The sequence below is a fragment of the Cydia strobilella genome, chromosome 1 (genome assembly GCF_947568885.1).
Source record: "Cydia strobilella chromosome 1, ilCydStro3.1, whole genome shotgun sequence".
Taxonomy (NCBI): Eukaryota; Metazoa; Arthropoda; class Insecta; order Lepidoptera; family Tortricidae; genus Cydia; species Cydia strobilella.
The window spans coordinates 33,485,585-33,501,343 of NC_086041.1; the positions used below are offsets into that span (position 1 = coordinate 33,485,585).

Here is a 15,759-nt window from a genome sequence, read left to right on the forward strand (position 1 = left end):
CGCGAGCTGCAAGGACATGAGCCTGCTAACCTATTCGTATCGCTAGCGAGATAGGTAAAGAAAGCCAATGTAATGTGGCGTGATCTATACTTTAGGTATTTAAATAAAAGTAAATAAAATCTACCCTCAAATGGCTCCTTAAGCCAGTTGAGAGTAGATGATAACATTACATGATCAAATAATGTAGGTTAAAGTAAGGTTGTTCAATGACAGATCCAGGCGGTTTTGTATTTGGTTGGTTAACCAATAAATGTTATAACTACCCGAAAATGTACAAATTGTTTGTTTACCTTTATAATACCTAAAGATACAGAGAAATTGCATTGAGAAATTATGGAATTAATTCATAATTTCAGGGAAGGGAGAAGAAAAATTATGAATGGAATTCACTCTCAATATGTCTCTTGCATTATTCACGTCATGGGATCAAATTCTTTCTCAAACAATGAATACAATAGGAATAAATGTAATACAATAGGAATGTATGTGTCTTATATATATACAAACGCAGTAAAAATATTGTTAGCGCGATGCAGACATCGCTACATACGTTTTAGCGACGTCTACCGACACATTTGACCAACTTTACGCAAGCATACTGGTTTTTCCGAGCCGTGGTTTCACGCGATCAGAATTACACTACAAACTTGCCCCGTCAAATGAAAACAAGAATCGTGAAAGGGCTTTAAAACACGCATTGTATAACACTTCCGACTTTCTGCCATAGGAATATTTAACTTTTCACCACATCAGGGCCGTGTTGCATAATAAAGTACAACTAATATTACAAGCGGAACTCCTTTTCTTATTCAATTAATAAGTGGAATAAGAAAAGGAGTTCCGCTTGTAATATTAGTTGTACTAGACTTATATTGACCGGAATAACTCTATATTAGTTGTAGTTTATTATGCAACATGGCCCAGCTGGTAAAGGCTCTCTTGACTGTTCAAAAAATGATAAGAAAGTTGCATTTTCTCCACATGTGAGGCAAAGTAATCAAATGCAATTTTTTTTCACCTCAGCAGCTCGAACAAGCCTACTTTCGTCACTCCCTGGAGTGAGGAAAGTGCGACTTTCCTCACTCCAGGGAGTGAAACAATGTAGCTTTTTAATTTAGTGAAGGCCATGTACTTCATACTTTTATTACATTTTTTTTTATGGTATGGTACGGTACGGTACGGTACGGTACGGTCCGGTCCGGTCCGGTCCGGTCCGGTCTCGTATCGTATCGTATCTTATCGTATCGTACATATTATAATACTTTTTTTTCTGTTTATTCTGTGTAATTCGAAATACATTTTAACCTTTAATATGGTCTCACTACTGAGGTGAAAAATTATGTGTGCAACACGAGAGCAAAGTTATTTTACATCTCGTGTTTTTGAGTCCCGAGAAAGCGAAAGATTCTATAATTGAATCACGAGCGAAGCGAGTGATTCTAAGGTAGAATCTTGAGCGTAGCGAGGGATATAAACACTCGCAAGAAAAACCAACTTTCCTCTCTTGTTGCACAAATAACTATTTCCTATGTTTGCTGGTAGAATTGACTATTTAATTATGATTTTGAATGATAAATAAATAACATTCATTTTGAATCTCTTTTGTTTTGATATTTTACAGTTTGTATTTTCCTTGTGTTGGTGTGGTGAGAAATTTTGTGTTTCACTCGGTGGCAAAATTTGTTTAACAGTCGTGCCTTGAAACTCAAGATTCTTTTTTACAAAAATGGAATCTTTCGCTTGCTCGGGTATCAATATTAGCACGAGGTGAAACAACAACTTTGCCCCCTTGTAAAACAAATAATTATAGCTTGGCTGCGTGATTAAAAATTATCGGACAAGATACGTGTTTAGCCGATGGCGAATTAGGTATAATAGGACTAATTAGGAGAGAAGCTATACTTATACAGGCTGGCTGAAAAATAAGTGCATTCCCGTTGCCAGTGAGATTTTGGGATTATACTGAGCAACTTTTACTATAGGACCAGCCACGAAATCGCGAGAAAATTTTTTACCCTCCCATAGAAAATGGACCAGCCAAAATGTATGAAACAGCCAAAAAAATTTTCGCGATTTCGGGGTTGGTCCCATAGTAAAAGATGCTCAGTATTATCCCAAAATCGACGACGCACTGGCGACGGGAATGCACTTTTTTTTTAGCTTGTATATTAATTACAAAAGCCTTCGCCCGATTTACTTTTGAGTGATGTTCGTAACCTTTGCTTAAATATAATTCAGTCTATACTCGTCCCACTGCTGAGCATAGGCCCTCTCGTTGGGAAGTCCCCCGTTGGCCCAAAGCGAATTAGGGATTTTGCACACCTTTTAATCTTTTTCGCGGATATGTACAGTTTTGCCTCTCGTTGTTTTCCTTCACCGAAAAGCGGTTGGCAGGTAAATATCAAATGATAGATCGTAGGTATAGTAGGTAATATGAGGTAAGGCTAAGATTTATGCGGCGTCATCGTGAAATTCGTGAACCTTGTCGGCATGCACGAAGGTGGTTATTGGGCTGTAGCATCTGTTGCCGTCTTTGCCGGACAAATTGCTAATAAATTCATTTTCATGTGACATGGACTTCATTTCAAGTAGACTAGCAAGACGAAGGTTCTCTAACGCGATTAAATTTCATTAATTTAACTTTTTTCCGACGTTTCACCTAGGTTGCACTGACGTCCCAGCAAAATGTCAATTGAGATATTGGTAAACAACACTAAACTACCGACATTCGTTTATACTCGTATAAATGTTCGGGGTAGACTTTATCTACCCGTTTGTGTTTAATTTTGCTGGGACGTCAGTCTTCCGTGACCACAGCTAGTTAAGTGCAACCTAGCTGAAACGTCAGAAAAAAGGTAAAATAATGAAATTTAATCGCGTTAGAGAACCTTCGTCTTGCTAGTCTACTTGAAATGAAGTCCATGTCACATGAAAATTAATTTATTAGCAATTTAAGCCCGTTAATGATATTAATTAGGTATTTTCAAACTTTTTACTTATATATTTTTCATTTTGCCGATACCTATTTATACACGATGGCTAAAAAATAAGTGCATTCCCGTTGCCAGGGAGGTTTTGGGATTATACTTGAGCAGCTTTTACTATGGGACCAACCCCGAAATCGGGAAAAAAAATTTGGCTGTTTCATACATTTTGCCTGGTCCATTTTCTATGGGAATGGGAGGGTAAATTTTTTCGCAATTTCGTGGTTTGTCCCATTGTAAAAGTTTCTCTGTATAATCCCAAAACCTTCCTGGCAACGGGAATGCACTTATTTTTAAGCCACCTTGTATAAATGGATCAGATCTCGCTACATTCAATTGCACTTTGCCTTGTTGCGTATTCAGGCTCACGCTATTTTGTCTGCGAGAAATCGACTTGGATAGTTTAGAATATCCGGAATCTTTAGAAGCAAAGAATGTAAAGGTGCTTCCAGATCTAGCATTCATGAACCATTTCCAAATGAATCTCTAACTGCTCCCATGCATTTCTTAGTACAATTTGGAGCGCAGTATGGCCAGGGCTCTTGAGTAGAGAGAACTAGAGAGCGGATTTAAAGCAGCGATCTCAATATTAATATGGATATGACGGGTATAATTTATTATTTTTTCTACACACAAAATTAATGTAACTTATCGGAACAAAAAAGTAAAAACCTTTTTGGAAACTTTTGTAAATATTGGGCAAAAATTATGATGATAATTTTTTTTTTTTACTAGCCCATTATGGTGTCCCACTGCTGGGCAAAGGCCTCTCCCCTTGTCTTCCACGACTCCCGATATAGTGCCTCCTCCGGCCAGTTGTTGAGAAAGGTGTCTAGGTCGTCCCGCCATCTTCGTCTGGGCCTGCCGGGTCCGCGCCCCTCTTCTGGCATCCATTAGTCATATACATATAAATATTGAGATCGCTACTTCAAATCCGCTCTGTAGTCAGAACTGTTATGTTACATTTCGTTTAAATAAAATTAAATATAAATAAAATTTAAACTAAATAATGAAAAGTCAAATTTTTATTACAAATGTCACATTTCTGTCCTTGCATTTTAAAATAAAAAGAAACCGGCCTAGTGCGGTCAAATCATAATTTGTCGCACATGTCACAATCGAGGGCCAAAAGTCACGAAAAATATGAATAACGGGACGGGACGGGACGGGGGGGATATCCTGATGACGCTCCTCGGTACGGAGTGAAACATGTCGAGCGTTATCGACTTAAAATACGTGAGTGACCCGTTATTAATATGTTTAATATGTCTGTCTCACGGAAGTTATGCTATTAAAATCAGATATATTCGTCAGATATAACATATAAAATATGTCATAAAAAACAATTATTTATTATTTGAATGGCAACCGAATAGACGCATTGTTTACTTTTAACTTTTACATTGTGAATTTTTTGAACGTTTTCTAACAATTAATTAAGACTAAGTAGTGGACATGTGAGTAGTGATAATATATTTGTAATCTACTCACAAAGCCCTTTCATTTAGTACCCCGCATGGTATGTTATAAATAAAAAAGTTGAAAACTTTGTACTGTCGACTGTATGACGTCACAGTAACTACCACCACCATTTTCGCGTTTGTAATCTCATATATTTATGTTCAGGACATCAAACTGAATGAATTGATAACATATTCACCCATATCCAAGATGACATGAACGTAAAGTAACCTAAAACCTGTTCCGCCGCCCTACTATAAATCTGAATTAATTTTTTGTAAATTGTGTAAAAATAATGACAATTGAATTTAAAATATAGGTATATATATATATGCCTTAGTCAAAGTCAAAATATTCTTTATTCAAATAGGCCTAGCAACAAGCACTTTTAAATTGTCAAGTTTTAAATATTACCTTAATCTAAATATCAGAGCAATTTATTGATGCAGTTATTATTTTCTTCTAAAATTTTTATTCTTAAAAACATTGAATTATTACAGATATGTCAAACTTAATAATAAGAATTTCACAAAAAGATCGTCAAACACAAAAACTGTATAAAAAATACTAGTCTAGAAACTTTCTAGAATAAAAATCTAAATGTCAAAAAATACGGATTACCTAATGTAGGTATTCATTGAATTATCAATTTCATCATTAACACAGTAATAAATAATTATATTTACGAATAGCTATTCATAAATAGTTCTTTGAGACGCTCTTAATTACGCTACGGCAAGAAATGGCATATTTTCCGAGGCAATGTACAGAATTCCAGGCCTGTAGGCTTCATAAAAACTAAATGAAATAGCGTCGCTGAAATCGCTGAGTTGACATTCTAAATGCCGCCAGCAGTTTTTTAATAATTTAACTCGAAATGAGATTTAATTATTTATAGAAAAAGGGTATCCAGTTGTAAAGTTTTGACAGAATTAATAATTCATTCTCTTATTCTAATTTAGTCTTGTAATATGTAAGTTCAGGGCGCCGTAGGCAACTACGTGCTTGTGAGTACCCAAAGGGTAAAAACGGGACCCTATTACTAAGACTCCGCTGTCCGTCTGTTAGCAGGCTATATCGTAACAGTTGAAATTTTCACAGATGATGTATTTCTGTTGCCGCTATAACAACAAATACTAAAAATTACGGAACCCTAGGTGCGCGAGTCCGACTCACGCTTGGCCGGTTTTTTTACATCAGTATTTAGGCTGCTCCGCATAGGTATCGCGTATTTTAAGGGTCACAAGTCTCAAGCTTGGTTCTCCATACAAACATACGCTATTTTAAAACGAGTAGCTAGTTTGCTCTGAAACTTTGTACTTACAATAGGATAAGGTATATCTATGTCTGTAATTAGTTTATGTAGCTTCAGATAACATAGTTAAAAAAAATTGGGAATTTAAGTACTACACTGCGCTCCAGAACAGGCATAGCTGACGTAGGGGAGAAGACCGCTAGGCTGAAGTGGGACTCGGCAGGTCACGTCTGCCGCATGCATCCGGATAGGTGGGCTAGTATAGCCACCAAGTGGATGCCGCAAAAGAAGCGCGGACGTGGCAGGCCCAGGCGGAGATGGCGGGACGACTTAGACACCTTCACTAATAACTGGCCGGAAACAGCTCAACAACGGGAGTCATGGAAATCTAAGGGAGAGGCCTTTGCCCAGCAGTGGGATACTACAGGTTATTAAAAAAAAAAGTTTTTCATACATAACTTGTTTGTTTTATAAACTGGAGAATTGGAGATATATAAACTTATTACAGACCTAGATATACCTCATGTCATTGTATGTGCAAAGTTTCATTACAATCCAACACGTAGTTTTAAAATGAGAACGAAACTCCGTTTGTATGGAAAGGTGAATTTCAGCCGAGCTTGCCGGGGACTTAAGATTTAGACGCTATTGCCATAAATTAAACAAATTTGATATTCGCATATTTTAGATAGAAATCGAACTTATTGACAACCGACTACGTATATTGAGCTTAGCTTGAAACTGTCAAATGTTTTAACGAAGCTAATGGTCCTGGGTTCCAAACGCGTTCCCAAATCATAAATATTTTCTGTTTATATTTGTCCTATAATATCATATTTAATTGTGATAGTTTGTATGTTTAAACAGTTATATCGATGTTTGTAGCTCAGTCACGTAATAACTAATAAGACATAATATGATCAGCTTTACCCCGTATTAATTTGGAGCAAAGTAAGCCCATTTTACGGTAGTCAATTCGATGAAACTCCTGAAAATTTTATTTATTTAGGTATTTATTTCTTTCAGGATGTCAGTGCCGCACCAAGCTGCAGCAAACATTGGCCGAGTTACAAACTTTTACTCTGTCGAGTAACCGCAGCAAAATAAAGTAAAAATGTTGTTGAAAACTATACACTAGGCAGACGAAATTAAACCGTATCTTGATGTAAATTGAGCTAATTGCGAACTGTTTAACCTTAAATACGGCGGCTGTCATTATACAGGGTGAAATTTTAACCACCGTTCATACTCTACGCAGTGACTTTATAGGTCATACTGAACAACTTTTATTATGGGACCAATGCCGAAATCTCGAAAAAAAAATTGGCTGTTTCATACATTCCGGCTGATGTGATGCCGCTGATTTCTATGGGACAGCCAAAATTTTTTCGCGATTTCGTCATTGGTCTCATAATAAAAGTTGCTCGGTATGACCTATAAAGTCACTACGCAGTTTGAACAGTGGTTAAAATTTCAACCATGTATGTAACTGTCAAAAACCTAGAAGTGAATTCAAGTCTCAAAGCAAATATACTATGGAGTTGCCACATGCTTGCGCCCGCGATGGAGGTATCAATGCGACGAAATTTAAAACACGATTTAACATTCCTGACAACATACCAAAAAACAACCTACGTAATTTAGTCGGGTTCATTGCTGCCCACCAAGCTCTGGTGGTCTAATATAAACCTTATGTGTATGTACTTACAGTTTACACTAAGCTGAACAGTAGCATCCAGCTGCTGGCCCTCCGGCATAGCGCGGTTCCAGACTACGCAACGGAACACAGCATCGTCGTCGTCCCTTGTCGGTGTGAGTGTTAATGTTGCTATGGTAGGCTCGGCGCGTGTGCGTGCGTGCGTCATGTTCGCTTCAAGCGGGTAGGTTGAACCGTCGCGGTACCATCTGTGAAAATAAAATTATCGTTAATAGAAGAAAATATTGAATGTACGTTTAGGAATGGCCAGAAAATGCACAGAACCCGAAATATTGCGAGTGGTGAGTGGTGATATTTATCTTAGACATAGAGGCAGGAGAATTAGAGATTGCCGGCCAAGTTATAATAAAGGGATTGCCAGCCTCGTATTCCAGACTGACATCGCTTTACTCGGTCGTCACAGGTCCCAGCTTCTAGAGTAACGTACTGTTTCATCTGTTTTAGGAAGCGGCTACCGATTGATTAAATTTTTATTTATCAGATGTCACGTGTCCTATGTCCTACAGACAACCTTAATGAAATTGATTAATATTTTGATGGTGATTATGTCTTGGCCCATTAAATAGCAGACCGCGTCTATATATCGTTATTACTGAAAAATAATTGGACAAAAATCAACCTTATTCGGATAATAATACGGTACACTTAGCTATGAACTTGTGGTGGTTCTTGGTGACTTTTGCTTGTCACCCGACGATATTATTTGTAGGTAAGTCATAATTAATGTCTAGTGCAGGCATTACGTCCGCATCGTGGGCTGGAGTAACCCGACAGATTTTAACCACGCATTCCTGAGGTACAAAAAGATTGCCTAAAAAAATGATTTGATGCCAAAACGGCAGCAACTCTGCTCATGGCACAAAATACTGGTTCTCTGTGCCGGTTCTATTCATGGCGACGGTAAGTTTAAATATTCAACACAATCTTATTATACGTTTTATGACTAGAACCTGTGCCTGTACCTACTCACTCGCAAATATTGCATCGTATTTTATTCCTTGCCTTATTTGCATCCGGGATATATCCTAGGTCTCCCTAGACGACCTATACATGTAAATAGCATATAAGTTACGTCTCCGAGCAAAGCTAGCAGTCGCATTTTCCGGGTTTAAGTGTCAAATAAAACATGAGGAGTGCCGGATGTATGCGAGATGGAAATGCAGAACGTACGTAACTGCACCTCAGTGTGCGAGCGAGACATCGCTTAAGGTACCGCTCGGATGCAGATTACACCAGCTTTGCAGCAGTATTGCAGCGCGACATTATAGTTGTTCGTTTTGTAGCTGGCCCCGAACGGCTAATCCTTAGTCTATTGGTAAGTAAAATCACCTGTAAAAAAAGGGTCAGTCATTGGCGTATAATTCTAATTGACACCTGAGCGCGGGCTAGTCCAACGCTAAAATAACCAGTGTAAGTGCGCTCTTCGATAACGCGCCTTTGTTACTATCTCGATGACACATTTTAGACTGGTTCTGTAGCGTTCGACTCGCCGGCACTCTATAACCGTAGAGGGACCACACAAGAAATCGCAAATTGTTTTTCCATTTGTTCATTTTTAATCTTATTGCAATTTCCATAGTTGTAATTCAATAACCGTTTAAAGTGACCGAACCTTTTTTTTATGCAGGTAAGTAGCACGTGCGGTGTTACTTACAATAGACAACGAGTTAGCCGTAAGGGGCCAGCTTGAAAACACAAGATTATACGGCCGACTTTTTAGGCTAATTGATGTCAGTTTTGAATCCCCTGGCTTCTCTTTGCGGCCAAGTAAATTAGGCCGCTTATGCGAATGTTTGAAGTGCTCTAGCGCCTTAAAAAACAAAAATATCAAAAAAAGCAAAACCGTCCGAAACAGATATTAATATTAATAATCTGTGTTGAAAAAATCATTGCTCTAGCTTCAAAAACCACGGAGGAAACAGTCGAGTACGTTTGTATGGAGAAATGACCACTCCTGATGCCTCTTAAAGAGATAAGTAAACTTTTAAAAGATTGATAGCACAGACCAGAGTGCTGGCAGTTATCTCTTGCAGCGCATCAGTCTTGCAGTACAGCGAGGGAATGTTGCCAACATCTTTGGTACCTACGATACCGTGGGGGCCTTTTAAGATTTAAGTTAAAATTAGTTTTAGTTTTAATGTTATTAGGTAAGTATTATATTTAGTGAACATTTTTTTTAAGTATGAGTGTTGTTATAATTTGTGTTCCTGTTTGTTGAACACTGTTTCAGATTTTACTTAAATAGAGACTACAATAGTAGATTGTGTCACAAGGTAGCAACATGAATTTTATATTGAAAAATAAGTCTTACATTGAATCCTGAGCGTATAGTGAGGGAATCAAGTGTAAACGCCCAAAGTGGAAACATTTTTCCAACCATGTGACAATACTGCTTTAAACATGAAGGAAAGATTTATGAGGAAACGATTGTTTCAAAGAATTATCTAAGCTAAAAAAAAATGTAGGCTAAAAAGATAAATTAGGTGATGTGAAAACGTTATTTTGCAACTATCGAACGATCCCGTAAGAAAAACAATTAGCAATAAAGACACCACGGAAAATGTTCAGTCTTTGCACGGAAAACCGATTCCTTATCTAACAATCTGCTTATGACAATTTTGTGGCTTGTGATCCACCTAAATGTATTGTAACCTTTATGTATAAACATAGAGTAACTTACGGAGTTATATCTATCTTTTGTATAAATGATGCTGTATGTTTTCCTTAATAAAGAGAATAAATAATCAATTAATACGATTTATAAAAAAAAAATACTTGGAACTAATAAAAATAATTATATTATCAATACATAGTCAACAAAGTCGCTTTCCGCTGTCTGTATGTCTGTCCCTATGTATGCTTATAGATCTTTAAAACTACGCAACGGATTTTGATGCGGTTTTTTAGGGTTCCGTACCCAAAGGGTATAAAGCGGGACCCTATTACTAAGACTCCTCTGTCCGTCTGTCTGTCACCAGGCTTTAACTCATCAACCGTGATAGCTAGACTTTCACAGATGATGTATTTCTGTTGCCGCTATAACAACAAATACTAAAAAGTACGGAACCCTCGGTGGGCGAGTCCGACTCGCACTTTACCCGCTTTTTTAAATAGATAGAGTGATTCAAGAGGAAGGTTTATATATATAATTTGTAAAGGTTTTGTGTAAATTGGTTGAACTACCCGTGCGAAGCCGCGGGTCGGTAGTAGCTTAAAATTAATCTTTTTAATAACTGAAAACCCTCCCAAAATATGGCGTCGGTAAGTGAATATTTCAAGCCTTGTAATATAGAGTAGTTCTCTCAGTAGACTGAGCCGTGAGCGTCCTAGGAATGGCGCAGTGCAGTAATGCAGTTGTCCTGTGCTCGTTCGTTCGTAACTACTAATTAGAATTAACAGATGTTTTCAACAATGTTGTGTTGAAACTAAGGTTTACGTGTAAACTTTAATAGGATTTTATGCATCTGTACATAGTATAAAACAAAGTAGCTTTCCGCTGTCTGTCTGTCCCTATGTATGCTTAGATCTTTAAAACTACGCAATGGATTTTGATGCGTATTACTACTCTACTACTAATTAGAATTAACAGATGTTTTCAATAATGTTGTGTTGAACAACGTGTAAACTATAATAGGATTTTATGCATCTGTTGCATAAGGTTCGTCACTACATATTATAAAACAAAGTCGCTTTCCGCTGTCTGTCTGTCCCTATGTATGCTTAGATCTTTAAAACTACGCAATGGATTTTGATGCGTATTACTACTCTACTACTAATTAGAATTAACAGATGTTTTCAATAATGTTGTGTTGAACAACGTGTAAACTATAATAGGATTTTATGCATCTGTTGCATAAGGTTTGTCACTACATATTATAAAACAAAGTCGCTTTCCGCTGTCTGTCTGTCCCTATGTATGCTTAGATCTTTAAAACTACGCAATGGATTTTGATGCGTATTACTACTCTACTACTAATTAGAATTAACAGATGTTTTCAACAATGTTGTGTTGCGTGTAAACTTTAATAGGATTTTATGCATCAGACATAGTATAAAACAAAGTCGCTTTCCGCTGTCTGTCTGTCCCTATGTATGCTTAGATCTTTAAAACTACGCAATGGATTTCGATGCGTATACTATACTACTCTACTACTAATTAGAATTAACAGATGTTTTCAACAATGTTGTGTTGAACAACGTGTAAACTATAATAGGATTTTATGCATCTGTTGCATAAGGTTTGTCACCACATATTATAAAACAAAGTCGCTTTCTGCTGTCTGTCTGTCCCTATGTATGCTTAGATCTTTAAAACTACGCAATGGATTTTGATGCGTATACTATACTACTCTACTACTAATTAGAATTAACAGATGTTTTCAATAATGTTGTGTTGAACAACGTGTAAACTATAATAGGATTTTATGCATCTGTTGCAAGGTTTGTCACTACATATTATAAAACAAAGTCGCTTTCCGCTGTCTGTCTGTCCCTATGTATGCTTAGATCTTTAAAACTACGCAATGGATTTTGATGCATATACTATACTACTCTACTACTAATTAGAATTAACAGATGTTTTCAACAATGTTGTGTTGAACAACGTGTAAACTATAATAGGATTTTATGCATCTGTTGCATAAGGTTTGTCACTACATATTATAAAACAAAGTCGCTTTCCGCTGTCTGTCTGTCCCTATGTATGCTTAGATCTTTAAAACTACGCAACGGATTTTGATGCGTATACTATACTACTCTACTACTAATTAGAATTAACAGATGTTTACAATAATGTTGTGTTGAACAACGTGTAAACTATAATAGGATTTTATGCATCTGTTGCATAAGGTTTGTCACTACATATTATAAAACAAAGTCGCTTTCCGCTGTCTGTCTGTCCCTATGTATGCTTAGATCTTTAAAACTACGCAATGGATTTTGATGCGGCGTATACTGTACTACTCTACTACTAATTAGAATTAACAGATGTTTTCAACAATGTTGTGTTGCGTGTAAACTTTAATAGGATTTTATGCATCAGACATAGTATAAAACAAAGTCGCTTTCCGCTGTCTGTCTGTCCCTATGTATGCTTAGATCTTTAAAACTACGCAATGGATTTCGATGCGTATACTATACTACTCTACTACTAATTAGAATTAACAGATGTTTTCAACAATGTTGTGTTGAACAACGTGTAAACTATAATAGAATTTTATGCATCTGTTGCATAAGGTTTGTCACTACATATTATAAAACAAAGTCGCTTTCCGCTGTCTGTCTGTCCCTATGTATGCTTAGATCTTTAAAACTACGCAACGGATTTTGATGCGTATTACTACTCTACTACTAATTAGAATTAACAGATGTTTTCAATAATGTTGTGTTGAACAACGTGTAAACTATAATAGGATTTTATGCATCTGTTGCATAAGGTTTGTCACTACATATTATAAAACAAAGTCGCTCTCCGCTGTCTGTCTGTCCCTATGTATGCTTAGATCTTTAAAACTACGCAATGGATTTTGATGCGTATTACTACTCTACTACTAATTAGAATTAACAGATGTTTTCAATAATGTTGTGTTGAACAACGTGTAAACTATAATAGGATTTTATGCATCTGTTGCATAAGGTTTGTCACTACATATTATAAAACAAAGTCGCTTTCTGCTGTCTGTCTGTCCCTATGTATGCTTAGATCTTTAAAACTACGCAATGGATTTTGATGCGTATACTATACTACTCTACTACTAATTAGAATTAACAGATGTTTTCAATAATGTTGTGTTGAACAACGTGTAAACTATAATAGGATTTTATGCATCTGTTGCATAAGGTTTGTCACTACATATTATAAAACAAAGTCGCTTTCCGCTGTCTGTCTGTCCCTATGTATGCTTAGATCTTTAAAACTACGCAATGGATTTTGATGCGTATACTATACTACTCTACTACTAATTAGAATTAACAGATGTTTTCAATAATGTTGTGTTGAACAACGTGTAAACTATAATAGGATTTTATGCATCTGTTGCATAAGGTTTGTCACTACATAGTATAAAACAAAGTAGCTTTCCGCTGTCTGTCTGTCCCTATGTATGCTTAGATCTTTAAAACTACGCAATGGATTTTGATGCGTATTACTACTCTACTACTAATTAGAATTAACAGATGTTTTCAATAATGTTGTGTTGAACAACGTGTAAACTATAATAGGATTTTATGCATCTGTTGCATAAGGTTTGTCACTACATATTATAAAACAAAATCGCTTTCCGCTGTCTGTCTGTCCCTATGTATGCTTAGATCTTTAAAACTACGCAATGGATTTCGATGCGTATACTATACTACTCTACTACTAATTAGAATTAACAGATGTTTTCAACAATGTTGTGTTGAACAACGTGTAAACTATAATAGGATTTTATGCATCTGTTGCATAAGGTTTGTCACTACATATTATAAAACAAAATCGCTTTCCGCTGTCTGTCTGTCCCTATGTATGCTTAGATCTTTAAAACTACGCAATGGATTTCGATGCGTATACTATACTACTCTACTACTAATTAGAATTAACAGATGTTTTCAACAATGTTGTGTTGAACAACGTGTAAACTATAATAGGATTTTATGCATCTGTTGCATAAGGTTTGTCACTACATATTATAAAACAAAGTCGCTTTCCGCTGTCTGTCTGTCCCTATGTATGCTTAAGGGGCCCACTGACTATCAGTCCGCCGGACGATATCGGCCTGTCAGTTGTTCGGAACTGTCAAACTTTTGTTCTAACTGACAGGCCGATATCGTCCGGCGGACTGATAGTCAGTGGGCCCCTTTAGATCTTTAAAACTACGCAACGGATTTTGGTGCGTTTTTTTTTATGATTCAAGAGAAAGGTTTAGGTGTATAATTTGTTAAGGTTTTGTGTAAATTGGTTGTACTACCCGTACGAAGCCGACATACTATTATACAACTTTAACTCTGACAAATTCGCTAGCGTGAGCGTAACTTACTTTCTATGCATCTCGCTTTTTCTCGCATATTAGTGCGAGCCAAGGCATTCATGGTAAGGCTACTAATATTATATGAAATTTTCATTTAAAAAGTTCACCTGATATTAGCTTAACTGTATTACCTATATCCATTCTTGCTGGCTTTTTGTAGTTCAGTGCAATACTTAACTAGGAATTTCTAAAATGCGACGTTGCCGCTATGTGGTGTCTACTGTGTCTAGACATAATTACTCAGCCAAGCACTCGCTCAATGCATTCTTGTATTTTATAATAGTTTAATATCCCTACTAATATTATAAATGCGAATGTAACTCTGTCTGTCTGTTACTTCTTCACGCTTAAACCGCTTAACCAATTTAGGCCCTCAGCACACGGAGCGTAAGCGTAAGACGCGTAAGGGTATCGTAATACGCGCGTAGAACGAGAGTATTACGAGCACGAACAAGTTCAAACAACTCCACACATGAAGCGTATGTCTGTCTTCATTACGACAGGAGTAGCGTAATATAGGCGAAAAAAAAACACTTCTGACAAAATCAAACAAGAAAAAAATCTTCATCTGACGAGAAAGTAAGATCGTCGATACATCCGCCGAAGACATATGACGCTAGTGATGCCATGATATCGACTGAGATTTCACTTATAAAACGATTACGCTTCCGCGACGCTTGGTGCCCAGAACTCTACCGGCTCGGCCACGACTTTGCGCGACTGGCGACGGCGGCGTCGATAACCATAGGTTGGAGCGGAACACAGCGATCAAACCTTTCGTTCCCACCTATGGTTGTCGCCGCCGCCGTCGCGAATCGCGCAAAGTCGTGGCCCAGCCGTACGCGTCTCGTACTCGTAAAGTTTTAACGATACGCTTACGCTCCGCGTGCTGAGGGCCTTAGATGAAATATGGTATGGATATACTCGTAGTTCGAGGCCCGGGGAAGGACGTAGGATAGTTTTTATCAATCATCATCATCATAATACTATGCAGAAGAAGTTGCGGGAATAGGCTAGTAAGTTTATACATTTTAACAATTGTATTGTGGCTTTCCATCAGACAAGGGTCCTTTTGCTTTTGCAATAAGGACCTTTTTTGTCAGAATTTCTGTTGAAATTTCAGGTTGAAAGGACCTTATTGCATTTGAATCATAAGAATTCTTCTGTGATGGAAAGCCAATATTATTTAAAATAAACCGGACAAGTGCGAGTCGGACTCGCCCACCGAGGGTTCCGTACTTTTTAGTATTTGTTGTTGTAGCGGCAACAGAAATACATCTGTGAAAATTTCAACTGTCTAGCTATCACGGTTTATGAGATACAGCCTGGTGACAG

At 37.1% G+C, this 15,759-nt stretch overlaps 1 protein-coding gene and 1 long non-coding RNA gene across 2 annotated transcripts in view; one reads left to right on the forward strand and one right to left on the reverse strand.

The window, feature by feature from the left end:
* LOC134745382 (uncharacterized) overlaps positions 1–15,759 on the forward strand; it is a 120,853-nt gene that overhangs the window by 96,880 nt on the left and 8,214 nt on the right. The window lies entirely within an intron of this gene.
* LOC134745361 (hemicentin-2) overlaps positions 1–15,759 on the reverse strand; it is a 210,234-nt gene that overhangs the window by 70,763 nt on the left and 123,712 nt on the right. The window contains exon 4 of the mRNA XM_063679392.1: positions 7,409–7,605. Within this exon, the coding sequence (XP_063535462.1) occupies positions 7,409–7,605 (197 nt within the window). The remainder of the gene's footprint in view (positions 1–7,408; positions 7,606–15,759) is intronic.